Genomic DNA, 22021 nt, shown 5'->3' on the forward strand with positions numbered 1-22021 from the left:
TTAGTAAATTAACTCATACATAAATAGAAAAGAGAACTTACTGGAAAAATTTGAGCTCACCAAGGCAGAAGGCTGAGTTTCCTTTTAATTCAAATGAAATACAGAAAGCTCACCTTTCAATGTTTCACTCTCTCTGATAAGGAATGACCCGGGAGCATTCCCAGGTGCTAGAAGTTGCCTTTCTGCATCTTTCCTGGTTATGTCTTTAAAGAACCATCTGTAAAGTATTATGGGAAAAAAGTTACACCTTCTTTGTCTTTCTCAAGTGCACAGTGCAAAGTAGAAAATCAAATATTTACAACATATGAACCTACTCTTCTGTTTCTAAGGTGTTAACTTTTGCGACATAGTTGCTTGGGATAAAGCCTTCTCTCTTGGTCAAAAGGGACTTGGCTCTCCACCATTCTCCATGTCTAAGAAAAAGAAAAGAATCTTTTGTAAAGATGTATTGATCACCTTTAGTGCCATCCAAAAAGGCTTAGACTTCACCGGAGGGAGAAATATATTGCTTTCCACCAAACATTTCTGGAATCAACTCCTCTAAGAACATGCCCATATTGCTGAAAGTTGAATTATAGATCATGCAATTATAAAAATAAATTTCCGATGATTCAGAGCAAAGAAATACAAGGAGGTTCAGCCCATTCTGCTGTGCATCAACTTGTCCGCATTTTGATTAGTGTTTTCTGGAGAGGCAGTTATATTAGTCTGTTGGAACAAAAACTAATACAAGTGTTAAGATAGGGTGCCACAAAACTCTCCACTGCTAGTCAGACTAACCCCAATAAGTAGTTTTGATCAAGGCAGGCTTTTGGGGGCTTGGGAGAAGCATGGAACTTCAAAATAGAAAGCTTGTGTGCATATGTATAAGTAACTAGTATAATGCTAGTTATTAGATGGCAACACACACATAAACGTGATCTAGGAGCAACAAACAGAGCAGTGACTATTTCGATACTTACTCCTCCAGAATTTTCATTTTTTCTCCTTTTTTGAAGGACAGATCATCTTCATGAATGCCATCATAAGGATACAAGGCTACCACAAGGTCCTGATGTTCCTTTTCCCCTGCTAATACAGAAATTCAAGCAAGATATTCTTACTCATTTTTCAAGTCTATCAAAACAGCAACTTGTAGTAGTAACCAGCAGCCTTTTAGAAACATACCTTCTATAAACCTCTGACCTGGCAGAAGGATATCATCAGTTGCCTTGAAAAACAACAAGAAGAAGAGTTAAAAAATTGTTTTATAACACATATAAAGGCACACTTATAAAATTAGTACATGTTTAAAACAATTTTTTTTTAATGATGACTCTGTTATCTCTGGCAGCTTTTAGATATAATTTATAGCATTTACACTGAGATTCTTAGAAGACAAAGTGTAACAGTTTACACGCCTTCGGCAGTCAACACCTTTGCAGCTTACGGGAGAAGAGGCACATGCTCTGAAATACAGCTAATTGGGAAACTGCTCTATGTTTATCAAGGGACAAGTGCTTTATTAATATGCCTAATCCAGAGTTGCTTCTTGAAAGGGGTGACTTGCAGCCTGATCCTATTTGTGCTTAGAATCAAGTTCCACTGTTCCACTCCCTTGCAGACAGCTGCTCACAGGATTCTAGATTGTCTGAAACCAGCCTTTGGGCAACCTAGCAGCAGTTAGACCATTAACTGTTGAAAACGACTTGTTGCAAGCATGGAGCAAAAACTGAATACAGTGGTACCTCTAGTTACGAACTTAATTCGTTCCGGAGGTCTGTTCTTAACCTGAAACTGTTCTTAACTAGAGGCGTGCTTTCGCTAATGGGGCCACCTGCTGCTGCTGTGCTGCCGGCACACAATTTCCATTCTCATTCTGGGGCAAAGTTCTCAACTCAAGGTAGCTCTTCCAGGTTGGCAGAGTTTGTAACCTGAGGTGTTTGTAACTCAAGGTACCACTGTATTTTGAAAGTATGCTGATGCTTAATAAATGCTTGAGAGGGTTTTTTAAAAAAAACAAAACAGCTGCAAAAAAGGACACAATACTGCTTTTACTTTTAAAACAAGCCTCTTCATACATTTAAGCCAGAAAATTGCTAGTTAATTTTCCAATGGTCTAAAAAAGTGGTGGAGAAACCTCTGATGGGCCTTCTGCTAGTTCAGTGGTGCTGTGGGCTTACCTAGCAGAGGGCTGCAGTAGTGCTCCAATAAGAACCTGGCACTTGGGTCGGGAAGAGCCACTGTTTAAATTTCCTAAAATGACCCTGATGTACCATCATTCTGGAGAACAGTGGGAAATTTATAGGGACAAGGTCCTCAGATAAGCTGCCCAGTGTTCACTGGAGAGCACTAACACTTTTATTTAAATAATAATAATAATAAATTGTCCAGTAGCACCTTATAGACTAACTAAGTTTGTTCTGGTAAAAGCTTTCATGTGCATGCACACTTCTTCAGATACACATTGTGCATGCACACGAAAGCTTATACTAGAACAAACTTAGTTGGTCTATAAGATGCTACTAGACAATTTGTTATTTTTTATTATTATTTTGACTGTGCTAGACCAACACAGCTACCTACTTTTATTTAATTATTTTTTTAAGGAAGAAACCAGGGCAGGTGTTAACAGTGAGTCCAGCCATGGAAGTGGGGCTCCAATAGCTGCCTAAAGATACCATGCACTGACTCAAGGCCTGTCAGGAAGAAAAATCCTCTGTTAATGTCAGTGGATCTATGATTCTAACTCCATCACTCAGATTCAGTTTACAGTCAGATGTATGTGAGTAGCTATAGCATGTCCTTGGAGCACAGCTTGCTCACAGAGATGTAACTGTGAAGCAAGATGTATATAGATCCAGTCACATAGAATCCTGTGCCTCTGGCAACTGGAAAAAAAATGTTCCTGCTATTTCAGAAAAATGTACCAGGCGCTCATACTTGTATGTTTTAGTATTTCTCCATGTGATTATGGGTGTGCACAAAATCTTCTTAACAGACACAGAGCCTCTTTTATAGACACACGTTCCCTGGGCTCTTAAAGCACAATGCGCCTTTGAAATAGTGATGCCTTGGAAGCATTTAAGATACGTTGTTCAATCATTTTTGCGACTTTCTTTAAAAAGGAGTAGGCAACATGGCACTCAAGTGATGCTACTGGGTTACAGCTCCCATCATCCCTGTCCATTCATCATGCTGGCTGGGATTGATGGCAGTTAAATTCCAAAACAGCTGGAAGGGACCACACTGGCTCCCTATGGCATACAGCAAGGAGGAGAGGGTCTCAAAGCAGTTTTGGTTGTTAGTTTCTGTGCTGCAGCCATCTCTGCTATTCTTCTTTATTAAAACTTCTTTGTTTGTTTGTTTAAAGAACAACCCCTCAGTGCATCTCCATCTCTGCTTTGTTCACACCTATGCCATTGTTTAAAACAGATATTTTCCCTTTCAGTGTTACTCCCTTCTCACTGTACTCAATGTCTCTCTCTTCCATTCCTCATCTGAGAGAGATAAAGGGTGATGAACCCTCAAATACTCCATAGTACACAATGTATAATACTTCTGGTACTCTGTGTTGCCTTAAGTTTCAGATTCAACTGCAGTAATTTAGAATATGTATCTTATTAACAAGCAAACATCTATATATTTAAAACATCCATCAACTGAACTGAACTTTCTATAAATGAACAAGCTAACTGACAGGCTTGTTCTTAAGATTCTAGTTATCTTACAGATACAGTAACATATACCATCATGGAGTGTGTGCACAAAGGGGGCTGTAGAATAGGAGAGAGGATGAAGGGAGGAATGGTGGTTTGTGTGCAAGGGACAGTTGAAAAAAGAGAGGGAGGAGGAGGAGGCAAGGAAAAGGGGAGTGTAGGCGAGAATGGTGTTTGTGTGCAAAGTTGGCTGAAGAATATGATAGAAAGGAGAAAATGTGGAGACGGGGGCATGATTTGTGTACAAGGGAGAGTTGAGAAAAGGAAAGGGGAGAGGAAAAAAGGCAGTTGCAAAAAAGGGCATATGAGGCATGGGGATGGGGTTATACAGTGGTGCCTTGCAAGACGAAATTAATTCGTTCCGTGAGTTATGCCGTCTTGCGATTTTTTCATCTTGCGGAGCGCGGATTCGCTGGGTATTAATGGCTTTAAGAAAAAGGAAGCAAACTCGCAAGATGTTTTCGTCTTGCGAAGCAAGCCCATAGGGAAAATCGTCTTGCGAAGCAACGCAAAAAACGAAAAACCCTTTCGTCTTGCGCGTTTTTCGTCTTGCGAGGTATCACTGTAGATGAAAGCAGGGGCATGAAAGGGTTTGCAGAAAGCTGGTTAGATGGTGCAATATGTAGATGTAATATGTGGGAGGAGGAAGACATAGGAGGTTGCCGTGGGGGTGCTTTGTGTGCAACAGGAGATGCCTAAAAGAAAGGGAGAGGCATTGACATGAGCATGAAGGTGAAAATAGGGGGCTGCAGAATGGAAGTGGCTTCAGAAATGAGGTTGCGAAGGTGGAAAGCAAGCTTGCATAGGGTGGGAAGGGGAAGCTCTGTGGGGTTAATGTGGGGAAAACGGCAGGAGGATGGCGAATGGTGCGAGCAAGGAGGCAGCCCCTAGTTTTAAATAAAAAAATAAATTATGCCAGTCGTGGTGTGATCTCACTCTTGGGAATTCTTCCCTGAATCTAATCTACTTACTGGCCTTTGCTGTTTATTGGACGTTGGATCCCTCACATAAATAGTTCGTTCAGATTTACGTACTGGTTCAGTCTTCACATCTCCCTGCAGATTGTCTTTTCGTTTGGATTTTATACATCCCATATTTTCCTGTTGGAATAAATAAGAATTATGCAAAAATCAATGTTGTCTAGGTTATGTAGCAAAAATCTTCCAAGGCCTTCCTCTCAATCTCTCTTCTGTCAGGGCTGCACGATTATCTAGAAAGGATGGGGATTTCCTGACAGAGGTTCCTTGGTTCTGGAATCTATTCCCCAAACAAGTTCACCATGTTGTAGTGGGCAAGGAATGCGTTCATTTGCTGGACCATTTAAACTGATCTGGTATGAACAAATCTTACATTTGTTTAATGAGTTTATCTGCCACTTTGTTTCTTTGTTTAAAAGCATTTCTAAACCAGCAGTTTAAAAACCTCAATGCAGTATACTATGCAATTTTGTGTTTCGTTGTATTGGTCTTATGTCCTATGTCGTCTTCATCATATCAGATTTGAGGGCAGCACAAGATATAATGAATACATAAAATCGTTCCCACACTAAGATGTATTGCACAACTTCTAGAAATTGGGCGTACATATCTTCAGATTGTTGATTTTGACCAACTGGATTTAAAGAGGAGGATAAAGGACTGAGCGTAAACAATTCTTACCATGAGCCAAGTTTCTCTCTGTACGTATGAATGTATATAGATAAGTGCATATTTACCTAAGATAGGATTGTATTCCTTCACAAGAAAAAGAAAAGCAATATATTTTAATGTTGTTTTTAAAGCAAAGAAATGATTTTAGAAAGAAAGACTTCTGCCAGGAGGATTTCGCTTTATTTTTTTTTTTTTTTTTTTTAAAAAAGGCTAAAATGCTGACTCATCTTGGACAGTTCAGACATAAATACAAACTGAGCTATTAATGGCCTTATCTCTAACACAATAAGTGTTTCCTATTTCCTCTGACATGCTGGTTTATCAACAAATTACAGGGGGGGAACCTTCCTATGCACTGGCTGACAATTTTTCTAGGCCGTTTTGCAGCCTATTAAAATTCTCAAATGAGGACATGATACAGCTAGGGTTATTTCTGCTGTGTAACATTTATTTCTCCCAGGTACAAAGTTTGCCAGAGAAATTATGTTCCAGTGCTGATCTGGAATGAACCAAGTTGGCCAAACGTGGTAGTAAGCAACAGTGCACCAGTTTCTTTTTTTAAAAAAACCATATTTTTAAATAAAGATATCTTGGTCTACAAAAGTATGTGCAATGTCTCTTTTTTCAAGTTACATTTTCTACAGATCAGTTTCATTTGTTGAGACATTAATGTTACCTTAGGAAGAAAAGGGGGAAAGAGGTGGAGGGGGGCATGGTGAGTGGGGGTGGGGTCAGGTGGCGATGTTTCTATTCTACTTAATGTATGTGTGGGGTTTTATGTCACCATCGCTTGTGCGGGTTCTCTTTATTATTCGCTTGCGTTCCTTTGGTGGTGAGAGAGGTTGGGGTTGGCCTAGGGTGTGGTTGTTTGTTTGTGATTGCTGTGGTGACAGTGCACCAGTTTCCAGCACAGAGTTTATCTGCTCACAAAATCTGCTTATTCTTACATAAATGAGCATAAAGTGAATGGAATGCCCCAATGAAATTCAAGGAGAAAATACTTCAAATCTGAAGTAGCTGTGGGAGAAAGCTGAAGACTTGGAAATTGTAAGGAGGAGGCTACACATGGAGTAACCAAAATTAATTATCCACCCCAGATTAAGCTCAAAGATGTATTCCCATCTCCGCTCACCCCTCAAGACTTTTACAACTGGAAGACTTTGAGGCATCTACATCATGGAGTGCTTTGTCTCCCTTTTCGTATGAAGAAGAGTTCTATAAACTAAAAAGCTCACACACTAATTTGTGAAATTTTAGTTGGTTGCACTAAAAAGTATTCCCCTTTTGTCAATGGGTAGGAGCCAATGTGTCAGAACCAAGACCACAGGTGTCTGAGGGAACGATGCTTTCAATGGCATTCCCATGTTGAATTATCTCCCTTTTTCTTGCAATGTACAGGGTCACTTACCCTGGGCAGTGGCATTTTTATTTAATAATGAGAATATATTTATATTACTTTTGGGGCTTACAATACTTTTTTTTTTACTGCTCACCTAAAAACCAGTAGGGATTGGGCTAATGAAATCAGTAACCAGGGACTGCTGCAGAGAAGGCCCTGCCTCATGTTCCCACCAACCAAACATATTTAGCTAAAAAGCAGGTCTCTTAATATTAATGTAGCCTACAAGCAACCCATAAGGCAGTAAGCAGTCTTTCAGATATCCTGTCAAAATCACAAGAATCCCACTGAATCTTTCACTGATCTGTACGCAACTGTAAAAATGACCACTTCCTAATCCTCAGTTTCAGAGACAAGTGTAAATGTGTAACATCAAGAATTTCTGTTCCTCTTCTCTTGTAGTTTCTTAGGGGGTAGAAGCCATTAAATACAACTTAATGAAGTGTGGAGGATGGAAAAATACTCAGTATATAAGTGTGATGATTTCACTAATAAGGAAGGGTCGTCATTTACTGTTCATTTTTAACAGATCATTGGACTGAACAATTCTGTGAAAAGGGGAATCTGTTGGGGGGTTTTTTTAAGTGAAACAGAAAGTGGAAAAGGAAAAATATTTCAACCATGATCCAGAAATAGATGTTTCAGGAGTCTGTCGTGTCTATATGCGTAATTAAATGATATAATTCCTGTGCTAAGCCACAAAGTGGTAGGTCAACACGGCAAGTGTTCTCTCATCAGATACTGAACAGGCTTATGCTGTAGGTTATGTTATCACCAAAGTTGATCATGCATTTCATAAGAAGACAAGAAGCTGCCTTATAGCAAGTCAAGCCACAGGACCAGGTACTGAGACCACTGGTGACTAGCCACGGTTCTCCAGGATTTCAGACAGGAGTCCTTTACCGGCCCATTAATATAGTACTACTGTAGTTTGAGTTTCACAACTTGAAAAGGCATCTGACGTTTTTTGTCTGGGTGGAAGATGGTGGGGGAATAGGCTCTAAAGCTGTGTACTTCCCTATTTCAAGAACTAACATTTTTTGTATCATTTCCCTTTATGACTGACTCCCTTCCCTAAAGGCATAGTTAGCGAGCACTAATTATCCTGTTGCAATAGCAAAGATTGCAACAAATGCATGGTGTACTTGCATGCACCACTTAACTGCCTGCGTAACCAATTGACCCTCTCAGCAATACACTTCAGCTTATCTGATCTCCTAGCCCAGGGCAAGGGGAGTAATTTGCCCCTGTTTCTTAAAGCCAACAGATCTGTCATCACTTTGCTTTTTTTTTCCAGTGGAGGAATACAATACGGTGTACTCTGTGTTCAAGTGGGGGTGGGGGTATGAAGCTATCTTTACACATATGGGCCCCTCTAGGCTGGTGGTTTTTTTGTGAGTGTATTCTGTAATACGTCATTGAAGTAATAATACAGTAGTGCACTAGGGGTGAATTTATACCAGATGCTCCACACATAATTCTGCTTTATTAAGTGTTCTAAGGTGCATTACATTACTGCTGTCTGGAGGGGCACCTTAGTGCTATACCAAAACAAAATATGGACTAAAACAAACCCCCGAAACATTTGTGGTATAGAAAAGCAACTGGATTTCAGCAGGAAGCTATGAGGCATGCACTGTTTGGAGATGAAGAAGTGTGACTTCTCAAAGTGGTTGCAGGGGCCAGTGTTCGAAACTCCCATTGTTCTAGGCGCATTTTTATTAGCACAAGCAGTTTATGAACTCTGGGCACAGATTAAAACTGCAGTGGAAGGAAAGGAGAACCTTATTCTGCCCCCACTTCCATCTACTCTCTGATGACTGAAGAAGAGACCTTCTTAAGAATATCGGCGGCGGCGGGGGGGGGGGGGGGAGAACTAGACCATGTGAAAAATGAACATAATATTTTAACTGCAGTTCATACACTTTCAGCTTTGTATTCTTGTTATAAAAAAGCACGCCTAGACATTCCGTTGTTGCGCCCATAACCTAGGTTTAAGGGTGCCATTTAGCTCCTAGCTTTCATACCTCAGTTTTGAACACTGGCAGGGGCAAACAGTATTGAAAGCAGGAACATCTATCATCACATTATGATCATAAGCACAAATCATCATGAATGCACAATAAAGAAGACACCTGAATGGGCCCTATCCTCGCAGAACACTAAGCAAAGCTCAACAAATAGGTGCTATACAATGTAGTTAAGACACAGATGAAACAACTGCATGTGCTGGGTGTGTGCATGGGAGCAACAGGAAGGAAAAAAAGAGGCAGCAGGCAATGGGGCAAGAGGCTGCTCATGAGACTGTTCATTATTCATTAAATGGAAGTCACAACTAGACATGGTGGAGTCTGTCATTCACATGTCTGTCCCACCCATTACATCCCAGCAGTTGGTTGCTCCCCACATTTCTCTTTCATCCTGCCTTCAACACTGGACCAGAGTCAGATGTAGATAAAAGTGCATTAATCAAATGATGGAAGGGGCCAAGCGCCAATACAGCTTGTTACTTCCCCCTTTTCTTTAACCTGCTTGGCTGAGGAGCATGTGGCTGCCCTCACACAGTGGTATACAAATATTTTAATAAATATTGTTCATTCAGTTTCTACCGTTTTCTAAACCCTTTGCTCACTAGCATCACACATCAAGCCAGATGAGAGCCAAAGAGGTTTACGTGTTTCTAAGTTCAACTATAGGCGACCAATGTACATTGGAGGTACGCAAGACAAAAGTAAGTAGCATCGTAGGAGATTCACATGTCTGTCTGGGGCAGTACCAGATACGCCTGTGGAAACTGTTAGCTACTTCCTGTCTAACTATAGTTGGAGGACTTTTGAGTGTTGCAATAAACAGTCAATGTCCATGGGGACAACCTCCTGGGACATTCAACAATGAAATAGAGCAGGGGTCAGCAAACTTTTTCAGCAGGGGGCCGGTCCACTGACCCTCAGACCTTGTGGGGGGGACGACTATATTTTGGGGAGGAAAAACAAAGAACGAATTCCTATGCCTCATAAATAACCCAGAGATGCATTTCAAATAAAAGGACACATTCCACTCATGGAAAAACATGCTGATTCCCGGATCGTCCGCAGGCCGGATTTAGAAGGTGATTGGGCTGGATCTGGCCCCCAGGCCTTAGTTTGCCTACCCATGAAATAGAGTAATGTAAGGCTGACTTCATGTTCTCTATTACTTAAAGCCTGCATACTTTTTAAACCAATTTAAATTGGTCACAACTGCAGTTACTGCTTTACCAATTCTGCATCCATCAGCTTGGTTGAGCTCCAAATATAGATTTCTTCACTTCCTCCTTCCCGTGCATGGCAAGAACTTTCACTCTTCATCTGAATCTCCAGCATCTCTGCTTCCCACCTTCATTTTGCAAATAAATCATTCAAACAGAAAGTCTGAGGTGGAAGAGACATGGCAAAAAGGCATCTCTTGTAACCTGCAGTTATCAGAGAAAATGTATTCTTCTAGCCCCAATATATTGCTAAACTCTATTCAATGGCAACAATTTATTGTTGCATTTCTCTAAAACAAATGTTTTAGCGAAATGCAACAACATAACGTTGTTATGGGAAACATAACATGACATCCGCATGTCTGCACTCAGTAATAAATCTCAGCGACTAAGAGAAGGCAGGAAGAAAACAATACAATCTTGTCAAGGGCTGATATAAATTGAACAAGAAACTTCTCAAAGGCAGACTGAGCTTCATTGGGAGGCGGGGAGGATAATTCCATGTTAGAAGCCATTATGAAAAGGATGAAAAACAAAACTGCCCAAGGCCTTTTCATAAACATGTAGTGTGACTACATGTGGAATACGAATGACAACTCTGGATAATGTAGAACTAGAAAACGTGAATAAAAAGGCAACCCAAATGATCAGGGGGCCGCAAGTCATCCTACACGTTTATCCTCAATGTTTTGGGCTTTTTATTTTTTTTGGGGGGGGGAGCAGAGTAAAAAGGGACATGGTACAGGTGAACATAATTATGGATGGTATGGATAAAATGTGGTAAGTCTCTATGAGACATAGGATGGTGGAACAGATGGGCTCTGGGTGTGATCCTGCAGAGCTCTTCTTAAATTCTTATGGGATTAATAGTCACACAGGAGGAACTATAGCTCAGCACTAGAAGCGTTTAGGTTCAGTTGCCAATATCTCAATTTAAAAATACATATATTAGGTACCAAGCCTGGGGGGAAATGGAATAACATAATCGAGGTACAGTAAGCCCAAGGCAGAGAAGACTTGTGTTCAACTGAAGTTCCTACCCAGTATAAGATTCTTATGTGCTAAGAAAACATTGATGTGCTACCTTCTGTATATCTACAAAGCTATAGGTTCATAAGTATGAGAAGCTGCATGCCCAAAAGTTACATGTGAACGTAGATTCCATTCAGAAGATCCAATCAATGCACATCTTCCATATGTTTTATTGCACACAGACTAGAAGTCTACACACCTCTTATTTAACTCAGAGGGCTTTCCAAGATCAAAATTTACTCTCTTTTAAAATGTTGTCTAAGTTGCATAGAACCAGAGGGACTTAGGTGTAGTGGTAGTCTGGGAGAGATTTTCTGAATCGAGACTCTGCAGGCAAAACCAGAATGCTTAACAAACTTCAATTCCCATGTGGAAGCCACAGATCCCCCATCCCTGAAACAGGTAGTGGAGTCAGGTGGTTTGGAGTCACGCTTTGAGCCCTATCATTGGAGGTGGGGGAAGCCGAGATATTTGCCTGGTAGCAGATGATTCACCAGAGAATTCTGAATGGGATATCTGCTTAAGAGCAGGATTGAGGGATATGAAGTGCATACAATAAACAGCCTAAAACATAAAGGTTATTTTAAGGGGGGGCAGGCTTTCTGTTTTTTGGGGGGCAGAACCAGGTTATCTGTAATTCAATTAGTCAGTTAAGTATTTTTATTTATTTACTTGATGGAGGGAAGCTGCCCCTCTGCCTGCACCCCCTGCCTACACCCATGAAGTAGCATCTTTAACTACTGTCACAGATTTGACATTTACAAAAACATAACATACTAATACATTAAATCTTCAGATCACCAGAGATGTACATTATGAAAGCTATCAAAGCTTTACTAGAGTAACAGAGCTACTGTGTGAACACACACACACACACACCTTAGCACCCTATGTATCACAGTATCTTTCACTTTTCTTTTAGAATATTCGAAAGGGGTGGGAAACCTCCAGTCTGCAGACCAAATTTAGCCCAGCATGGGTCCCAGTTTGGACATGGGTGACTCAGCTGCACAAATGAGTTCCCCACAGTTGATCCCTGCAGAAAGCAGGCTTGAGTCACTGGCTATGAGCTAGTGCTGGATCAGCTGCACAACTGATCCCTCTTGGATAATTTCGTCAAGCAGCCAATCCCTGAAAAAAACAGGATTGAACTCACCTCCTTTGAGTTGATATGTGGTAGCTTACAAGCCCTACCCCACCCGCACCTCAAATTTGAGCCACAATGGCTAGGGGCAGGGCTTTTTTCAGCCAGAACTCCGTTCCAGCATCTCTCAGGTAGGTGCCATTGACATTATAAGAGAACAAGGTGAGTCCTGGCACCCTTTTTCTAGAAAAATAGCACTGGGAAAATAAGAATTTGGTAATACCCGATTCCCCAACCCTATTTTAGACCCTAAAACTTGAGAGCAGTCTTTTTCAATGACTATTAGCTATATCAGGTATGTTCTACCTCCACTGTCAAGATGCTTCTGAATACCAGCTTCTGGATACCACAGAAAGGGAGAGTGTTCTTGTGCCCAGGTCTCCTACTTGCAAGTCCCCACAGGCACCTGGTTGGCCACTGAGAACAGGTTGCTGGACTAGATGGGCCATTGGCCTGATCCAGCAGGCACTTCCTATGTTCAACCTGGTGCCCTCCAAATGTTTTGAACTACAACTGGAGGATGGAGTCCAGCATGGCCGCAGGCTATTTTAAAGAATAAACTGGTAATAGCTAGCATACATTGACAAAGCTGAAGTTGTTCAGAACACCATTCACAGAATCAGAGTTGGAAGGGACCCCAAGGGTCATCAAGTTCAATCCCCTGCAATCAAAGAATCTCAACTAAAGCATCCATGGCAGATGACCAACCAACTTCTGCTTTAAGATTTTCAATGAAGGAAAGCCCACCATCTTTTGAGAAAGTCCGTTCCATTGCTCTCCATCAGCCTCCCCTACCTAATCTGGTGTCCCACTGGATGTTTGCACTCCAATTCCATAAGCCCCAGACACAAAAGCCAATGGTCAGGAATGTTGCAAGTGATAATCCAGGAACATCCACCCTTACATTTAATTGTTGGTAAAGAAACACAGGTCTGGCAGTAGCACACAGCATCTTTAGGAAGCTACTGGGGTCCCCAGTATGATGATGCCTGCCTTCCCTCTCCCCACTTTCCATGAATATTGCACACTGGCACCAATTTGATGGCCACCAATTTGCTTTTTCCAGTGTGCAAGCTATCATATCAATACATGACGTGAGGGTGGTGGGGAGTGGGGAAGAGTGTTGTACAAACTTTGAGCAGCAGAACAAACAACTCAAAACCTGTGGAAACAAAAACTAACAACACCCCCGCAAGACAGCAGCTTGTTAAAAACGTTGCATGCTGAGGACGTCTGCACATTAGCTATGCATGCATGTCACCAGTCAAAAGCACCATAGCAGCACACTCATCTCACACACAGTGCACAACTATGCTCCCAGAAATAAAGGTGAGCGTGTGTCCTTCTATGTGAAGGACCAAGTCCAGTTTAAAGATAAAGAACATTAAGAAGGGAAAGCAGAATCCTTAATAATAATAATAATAATTTTTTTATTAAAGATTTTCTTGGTTTACAAAAGTACATGCCTTGTCTCATTTTTCAGGTTGTACCGTTCAGGTTTTCTAAAGGTCAGTTACATTTGTTATGAGACATTAGTGTAGAGTACAGTATAAGGTCAAGAAGAATGGGGGGAGGGGTGGTGGCGAAATTTATATTTCTTTACAGTGTGCGTGTAGGGTTTTGTGTCGGCGTCAACTGGATAGGTTCTCTTTCTCAGAATTCTCAAAGTTGACCTCCAACAGCACCTGGACTGAGCAGGCACAAAGGTCACCTGGTTATAGCCGTCTCTGCTGTGCTGAGATCTATTTCTGTTAGCTAGTATTTCTGCTGTGTTGAGATCTATTTCTGTTACCTGGTATTTCTAAGTTGCTACCCAACCAGGAACAGAAAACTCAGCTTCCTCCACCAGGGGCCCCAGCAGGCAGAAGGCATATACAGGTAGAACCCAGAAGCTTCTCAGGAAAAGGGTTCAATTCCTGTTTTGGTGCCAGCGATTCCACACAGTAAACACTAACAATACTAAATGGAACATGCTGGGTGCCTGTGGGAGGAGAACTAGCTTTTTCCAAAGTAAAGGGAAGGAAGCCATTTGTACAAGAATGAAGTCTTCAGCAACATGGTTGCTGGAGGCAGGAGAGAAAGGTAAGCAATGGGTAATAAGAGGTTTGGGCTCAATATGTACCCTATGGAGATAAACTTGATTCTGATGTAGACTCTCCCCATCTCACCCCTGCCTTGGAAAAGCAGAGCAGTGTTTTGTGTTTTCTCTTTCTGTTTGTCTTTTTTTGGGGAAACGATCCCCTGCGGAGGAGGAAGAGAAACCACTGGAGAACTCCCTGCTCATAGCACTCCCTCAAAATTCTTCAGCCTTCTAATGCCAACGTAGTTGAAAGAAATTCTTTTAAAAAAACAGACTTCCTGCATGAAATAATGAAACCTCAACAAAAGGAACTGTGGCACCATCTTTAGCAACCGGGTAGCGGAATGGTCCCTTCAACAGAACATGCACTCTACCAGATGATGATACAACTGACCAGATGTTTGAAGCAGTAGAATAAAATAATAATAATAATCTAATAATAATAATACTTTAATAATAATAATACGCATCTGGCTGGGTTGCCTCAGCCACTCTGTGGAATGGGATTAGAAGTGTCATCTGCTACATGTCTACTCAGAAGTAAGACACATTGAGTTCAGTGGGGTTTACTTCCACTTCAGTAGGTGTAAGATTGCAGTCTCAAAGTACTAGAGCATGGCAAGTACACAAATGGTACACAAATGGTAAACAGCTGCCTGGGTAAATGGAGGTCACCATGTTGGCTATACCTGTGTTATATATAAATATTATTAAAAGCTGCTACACAGCTATTAAAAGCATGGAAACTTCTTTTGTATCAAGTCCCATGAGCCAACGGTAGCCCCCATGTATGATAGCTTAAGGTTCTTTTGACAAAATAAGTTGACTCAACAGTGCAGCCATGCATTAAATAGTAGATACAGTGGTACCTCAGGTTACATATGCTTCAGGTTACAGACTCCGCTAACCCAGAAATAGTGCTTCAGGTTAAGAACTTTGCTTCAGGATGAGAACAGAAATCGTGCTCCAGTGGCACAGCAGCAGCAGCAGGATGCCCCATTAGCTAAAGTGGTGCTTCAGGTTAAGAACAGTTTCAGGTTAAGAATGGACCTCCGGAACGAATTAAGTACTTAACCCAAGGTACCACTGTAGTCTGATGTTGTTAAGACTCCAACTGTTATTAGTCCCAGGCAGCATGGCAAATCCATGGTCAGGGATTATGGGAACTGTAGTTCAATCAGGTCCCAAGGACCACAGGCTCTCAATTCCTGGTTTAAAGTACTGTAAGATGTCTTGTCTTGTCTTGGGGTTTCTTTCCAAGCATGATGAAATCACCTTAGCTGTGACTGTACAAACCACGGCTGCATGGAAACCTCTCAAGTATCAATCATTTGAAATTTGGAAACGAAAAATGTCCACAGAAATACAAAAAAGGGAAGTCACTGCAGTACAGCTGAGTAATTTGAAGCCAAAAGTTCACTGGCAGAAGCCCCTTAGGAATTATTTCACTTGCAAAGATAACTAGAGCCTATGTTCATTCCTCTAGTTCTACATGCAACCCTTTAAACAAGCATAGCCTTTTATTTTGAGGAAGCACACTCACTTTCTATTTAGAAGTCCATTATGCATAACCTCTTAACTCTTTGCTGACTGAAAGAATCACTCTTCTAAAGCACAGTGTGCTGCTAGTCATTATTTATCCCACAAAAACTGCCATGGAAAAAGAAAGCAATTAATTTTGACATAGGTGAAAAATAATCAGATCTATGAATATTTTGCTACACTTCTACGATACCACAAAACAGTATGTCATTTTAAGTACGTTGTCCCTTCTGGAGCGGAAAACCTTTTGACAATGTCTGTTCTTCTGTTGAAGTGTGTGGTCACTACCAGCTATGAATATGCAAAGCCTTTCTTTATTAAAAGGTGAATAAAACTAACTTTCCACTCTGTGTCCAACAAAAGCAACACACGTTTGCCATCCCCTCCTTAAATTAACTCTGCATGATTCAAAACTTTATCAAAAGCAGTAATCTATTTCTTCTTCAGTACTTTACTTCAAACCAGAATACTGCAACAGCCACTGTAGCATGGAGGGCACCCCGTGGGGAGCTACAGCACAAGATGCTGCTTGAGCTTTTGGCACAATCTTTCTGTCCACTTTATCATTCTGTCTTCTATGGAGTGTGTGTACAGAGTCCCCATCTTGTCATGACTGTCCTTCAACCAGTAGTGGCTTGATGCCTCCTGTGACTGGTGAGGCAGGAGAATGGTAGGCAGAGGCAACTCATTCTAGTTTTCTCACCATCCTGCTTCCTTCCCTGCTGAGTTTTATAGGAGGAAAACTGAGACTAAGGAGGAAGAAGTTGATTATAAGTAGGTAGGCAAGGCCTGGCTGAGGGTGGTTGGTAAGACAGAGTCCCATTTGCCCTAATAGACCAACCTGTACTGCCTTCAACGTTTATTTCAGATCATTCTGCAAATACATTTACTAGATGTGACTCCCAAATTGTACAATAGTCATTGCATTTATATAGCCAAGGACTAAACTACTTACTATACTTACTATTCAGAGAACAGTTTGTGGATACCTATGATGTAGCATTGTTCCAGCTAAGTATGTGTAGACCGGATCACTGATTGACTTTAATATCACAATGCTATCTACTCAGGGGTAAACAAACAAAGCAAACACTTTAGTTTCCTGCCTTTGCTTCCCAAGGCACCAGTGCTTTATATATATATATATATATATATATATATGCTTTCGTAGATTTTCACGGGTACAGGAATGCAGGTTTTGGTGTCCTCGGGTGTCTTCCCGTGTAAAAGTTGGGGTGTCTAGGCGACGTTTCGACGAGGTCTCACTCGTCATCTTCAGGCTGGTGCTTTCGGCTTCTTGTTACTGGAACAGAGCGGGATCTCAATGTTTGAGTTCCTATAAATACTGTAGAGGGGGTGTGGTGTCTAGCCTCCAATGTTCTGGGCAGAGAGGAAGTTCCCAGGCTAGTGTGCCTTTTCTTCTTTTGTTCCTTAATTACTTGAGAGATACCTTGAGTGATTTCTTGAGTGATATCCTGAGTACCACTTAGGTGGGTCATTAGGTGTGGATTAGTTGCTAAAGTCTTTGTGTTTTGACCTCTTGAACTTTGTGAAGAGTTTTCCTGAGAAGATGGCTGTATTGCACTTAGTTGTGCTTTGGCTTGGCTTCGTGTATAGGGGCGAGCTGTGGTTTTGTGGCTTGTGTCAGCCAGATCTGTGTAGGGATTGCAGGGGGGTGCAGCAGATTCCAAATTGCTCTTTAACACGGAACATCACCACAAGAGAATAATCATGGAAGCCATCGAGATAGAGAAACACCCTCACAACATGAACAAGCGTGACGACACATCCCGCTTGCCAGACATCTGGAAATTAGCCCTCTCCACAAAAACTGACACCAGATCCAGAGGCACACAGAACGCCAACACCAATCAACCACACCAGACCCAAACCCAGACCCTCTCCACAGATGAATTACTGACACCATCCAGTAGCCAATCCATGGTGGCACCTCCGGATGCTGCACCCCCCTGCAATCCCTACACAGATCTGGCTGACACAAGCCACAAAACCACAGCTCGCCCCTATACACGAAGCCAAGCCAAAGCACAACTAAGTGCAATACAGCCATCTTCTCAGGAAAACTCTTCACAAAGTTCAAGAGGTCAAGACACAAAGACTTTAGCAACTAATCCACACCTAATGACCCACCTAAGTGGTACTCAGGATATCACTCAAGAAATCACTCAAGGTATCTCTCAAGTAATTAAGGAACAAAAGAAGAAAAGGCACACTAGCCTGGGAACTTCCTCTCTGCCCAGAACATTGGAGGCTAGACACCACACCCCCTCTACAGTATTTATAGGAACTCAAACATTGAGATCCCGCTCTGTTCCAGTAACAAGAAGCCGAAAGCACCAGCCTGAAGATGACGAGTGAGACCTCGTCGAAACGTCGCCTAGACACCCCAACTTTTACACGGGAAGACACCCGAGGACACCAAAACCCATATATATATATATATATATATATATATATATATATTTGGTTGGTTCCCTTTTGCGTGGCTAAGAAGACAGGAAGCCATTTTTGCAGCTGTTCCGGTTTTGGAGAAAATACCAACTTTGTGAAATACCAATTGGGGAAGCTTAGAATAAAACAAATGAAAACTTTAATTTATCCAGCATTTTATCTGTTTGCTTTAGGATTCCTTTTAATGTAATTGTTAACTTTAGTTCCGCCCAGATTTCTAAATCTGACAAATTAATCATGAATGGTAACAAAACAAAACACTAGCACTTGTGGTGATTCATTGCAAGCTTTACTTTTACTAAACCTTTTGATTACTTAACAGAGCTTAACAAAAAAGAAAAGTCATCAGAGTGCCTGTGGGGAACAATAGATTATAATGCATCAATATAGGATGAGCTCCCAAAGTTTTTTTTCTTAAGCAAACAAACTCCGATGGTAACAAGAAGGCAGGAAAATGTGAGCGGTACTTACAAAGGACTAAAACAACCAGTCAGATGACCTTAAGAATTCATCAGCACCACATGAGAGAATAGGCCGGATAAACGCCCCTTCCCGCAGGCTAAAGGAAAAGCGAGCCACTGCGAAAATAACGCTACTTCCTTTTAACTAAACTACTGTAACATGTTTTCATCTGGGGTCCAGATAGAAGCTCCTCTAGGGGTCAGCCGCGCGCACTGTCCAATTAGTACCACACTTCCTCTTTTTAAAAAATGTGCTCCACGTATGGTTCACAATACAGGACTTTAATAATTTTCATTTTAATAAAAGAGAGCGCACAGAGGGAAGGAGCATTTATCATATTTCAGGGCTTATTGGTGAAAAATAAAAGCTCCCTTGGTGTATTACCGCAGCTGAATTATGCAAGGTGGTTATCTAAAAATGATACAAAAGCCCGAAAGGCTGCAGCTGAGAGAAAGGGATTTATCAAAGCCCTCCTCCCAGGAAACTTCACGGTTGATAGGAATCCCAATCTCCCGCAATGCTCTCTATTCATGGATCTCCACCCCCCGCGCCACTTCATAATAGAGAAATACTCCTGTAATAGATCTAAAAATCTGTGGCCACGCCTTCTTTCCCCTTGTTCTGGACTTATCTCGCGCAGCCTTTCTCCCCCCTCCAAAGAAAGGACCGTGCTCTTTGCGTGTGCGAAAGTTATGTTTGGCTGGCAAAATGCAAGGCGAAGAGCTGCACCACAGTTCGCACAGGTTTGACCAGGCACGAGCCCAGGTGCTCCTGCCCTGGGCGACATCAGTGTCGCCTGCAACCCTATGCACGCTTACCTGCGAGTAAGTTCCACTGAACTCAATGGGGCTTACTCTTGAGTAGGCACGCCGCAGCCTTGCACTAAAGCAACCCACAGATTTTTAGACAGGGGGCATCTACTTCATGGAGGAAATTAGGAGGAACCAACCAGCGAAGATTCAGCTTTCTCTCCTCAGGGCAACAGGACTTTGCTACGTGGCTAAAAGCAGCAGCAGCAGCACCGACGCTATTAGCCCGAAGCGCGGCGGGGAAGCGGCATAAATGCTTCGGAAGCGGCGGGAGAAGTTCAAATTGCCAGGCTTCGTCCTTGGGAAGCCAAGCCACCTTCCAGCCGCTCCTTCCCGCCACCCAACCGGGGCTTTGCCGAGAGGGTGAGGGGAGCCCACTTACTTTCCCCGGGGTCCCGAGCTTGGGAAGTCCACGCTCGCTGCTTCAGCCCAATGGCCCGGATAGAGCCCGAGCCCGGCGGGAGCGCCTCGCCGGCAGCCGCGCCGTTTTCTCGGCCACAGGGGAACTGAGAGCGCGCCCGAGGGGAACCAGCCAGCCAGCCGCCGCCTCCTGCCAAGCGCCCGTCCTGCTCCCTCGCAGAGAGGAACTTGGGCGGCTTTCGCAGCCTGTCGGGGGCTGAGGCTTCGCCGCTCACTTCCTGGTCCCGGGAAATTTGCATAGCAGGTCGGGAAGGTGGCCGGCCGGCGAGCGGGGGGGGGGGGGGAGCCGGGATGGCGGGCGGGGGGGGATCTTTCTTGGAAACCGAAAGGCGGGACGGCGACGAGGCGCTCCAAGGGCAGGGGCAGTTGCGGACACACCCGCTCCGAGAGCGGGAGAACTCGCTCTTTCTCACTATCGCAGCCGGGGCTCTCGAGGGCAGCCGGCCCCACGGCGCGAAGGGGGCGGAGGGGAGGGGACTCGGCCCGCGGCTCCGAGCTCGGTCAACCCAAGGAAAGCAGCTGCGCGCCTTCCTTGTGGGTGGGGAGTAATTATTCTGACCGAAGCAACCCGGTGCGTGAGGGGATAAAAATAGCCAAGCCAAGTGGACTCTGGTCCCAACTCTTCGCCGTCGCCAGCCTCGGAAACGAGCCTCCATCGGGGCCTAGTCTCCCCCCAAGAAGCCTGCCCAAGTCTGGCTCGCGTGGTCCTGGGCAAAGCAGGGCCTTCCGGCCTTTAGCCCCCTCTAGTGAAATGGGGAATAGAAACCTTGATTGCATAAGGAAGGCCTCTGAAGATCAATACCACATCTAGCCACATGCTCCAGTGCTGCGTTACACCACCCCAGTCTCGGAGCCAGGAGAAATGCAAGGGGTTCTGGTGCTTCCCCAGGGTTCCACTTCCTTAGGGCCAATGGAGATGGTGGTGTCTTTTGGAGATACGGTTTTATTTACACACATATACCACCTGAGCATATGGAGAATGGAGAGGCTGGCAGCAATGACACCCCAACAGATCTTGCTTCTCCTTTAGGTTTCCAGGGGAGCCCCCAAAGCCCAGCACATGTTATGCTAGCAGCTTCTAGCATTCCGGACCCAACTGACCGTCACACACACTAGTCTATTGTTCTACATAGCAGCTAGGTGAGGCAGTGGGGGTAAGACCCTTCCGTCCCTTCTGTGGCGCAGAGCAACTTTGGTTATGCTAAATTGTGGTATTTAAGCCATTGCCTTGACAAAGGAGCTAGTTTGGCAAGCTTGCTCTTAAACATTCTACCCCCACAGATACAGGATCTGGAGAACTGGAAAGGGACCCAGGGTACCATCCAGACTGACACCTTCCAAACACGTAACAGTTACTACACAGGATCTCCTCTGTGGCTGTATACACATCACCATTTCACCATTTATTCTGCGTCCAGTGCACTCCCATTGCTAGTTTTTGAAGCCACATACACATGAGGTTAACCCAGAGCCGGCTCTGCCCTTAGGCATACTGAGGCAGGTAGCTCAGGCAGGAGAAGCTCCCAAGGCAGCAGCCCTATGGGTGCCTTTCCCCCGCCACAGAAGCAGAGCCAAGATCAGGAAGATAGATTGTGTGTGATTTTAGCAAGATCTTATTCAAGATGAAAGCCAGCAGCAGAGGTGACAAGGTGGGCAGAGAAGTGGCAACAGCAAGGCAAGGCAGCACTTCCCATTTTGCCTCAAGTGGCGAAACGAGATGTGCCACCCCAGTTTAGCCACAATCTATATCGATTCTGTAGGTTCTTGAGAAGTGCTGTCTATTGCATTTTTCATCAAAGCAGCTTTGCTTCATCTAGAAAACTTAAGCCACATTCACTTTGCAGGGGTCTGCCAGTTGTGTACATTTGAGGCTTCTGTTGCACATGTGCAAATGTCAGCTTTGTGGAGAGGTGTTCGGGGGGGAGGGTGCATGGGGGGAAACCAAACAGGATAATACGCATTAGGTAAAGACACCCTCTTACCCGTCTCTGATGTGTACAGCAAGGGGCAAATGTGGCTTGAATCACAGCAGGAGGGGAAATGCCTTCACTACGTTTTAAGCCACTA

The 22021-nt window shown here is 43.3% G+C and overlaps 1 protein-coding gene across 7 annotated transcripts in view; it reads right to left on the reverse strand.

Moving 5' to 3' along the window:
* LYN (LYN proto-oncogene, Src family tyrosine kinase) overlaps positions 1 to 20334 on the reverse strand; it is a 41931-nt gene extending 21597 nt beyond the window's left edge. Inside the window, exons 1-6 of one of the 7 annotated variants that reach the window (XM_083747850.1) lie at positions 19917 to 20334; positions 4670 to 4798; positions 1168 to 1210; positions 963 to 1071; positions 315 to 413; positions 114 to 217 (exon numbers count right to left, since the gene is read on the reverse strand). In XM_083747850.1, the coding sequence (XP_083603976.1) occupies positions 114 to 217; positions 315 to 413; positions 963 to 1071; positions 1168 to 1210; positions 4670 to 4792 (478 nt within the window). In that variant the 5' untranslated portion in view covers positions 4793 to 4798; positions 19917 to 20334. Of the gene's footprint in view, positions 1 to 113; positions 218 to 314; positions 414 to 962; positions 1072 to 1167; positions 1211 to 4669; positions 4799 to 18734; positions 18861 to 19916 lie in introns of those variants that run through there. The other 6 variants (XM_083747852.1, XM_083747855.1, XM_083747853.1 and 3 more) reach the window with 6 other exon arrangements.
* Between the last annotated feature and the right edge of the window lie 1687 nt (positions 20335 to 22021).

Source organism: Podarcis gaigeae (genome assembly GCF_964106915.1).
Source record: "Podarcis gaigeae genome assembly, chromosome: 7".
Classification (NCBI taxonomy): domain Eukaryota; kingdom Metazoa; phylum Chordata; class Lepidosauria; order Squamata; family Lacertidae; genus Podarcis; species Podarcis gaigeae.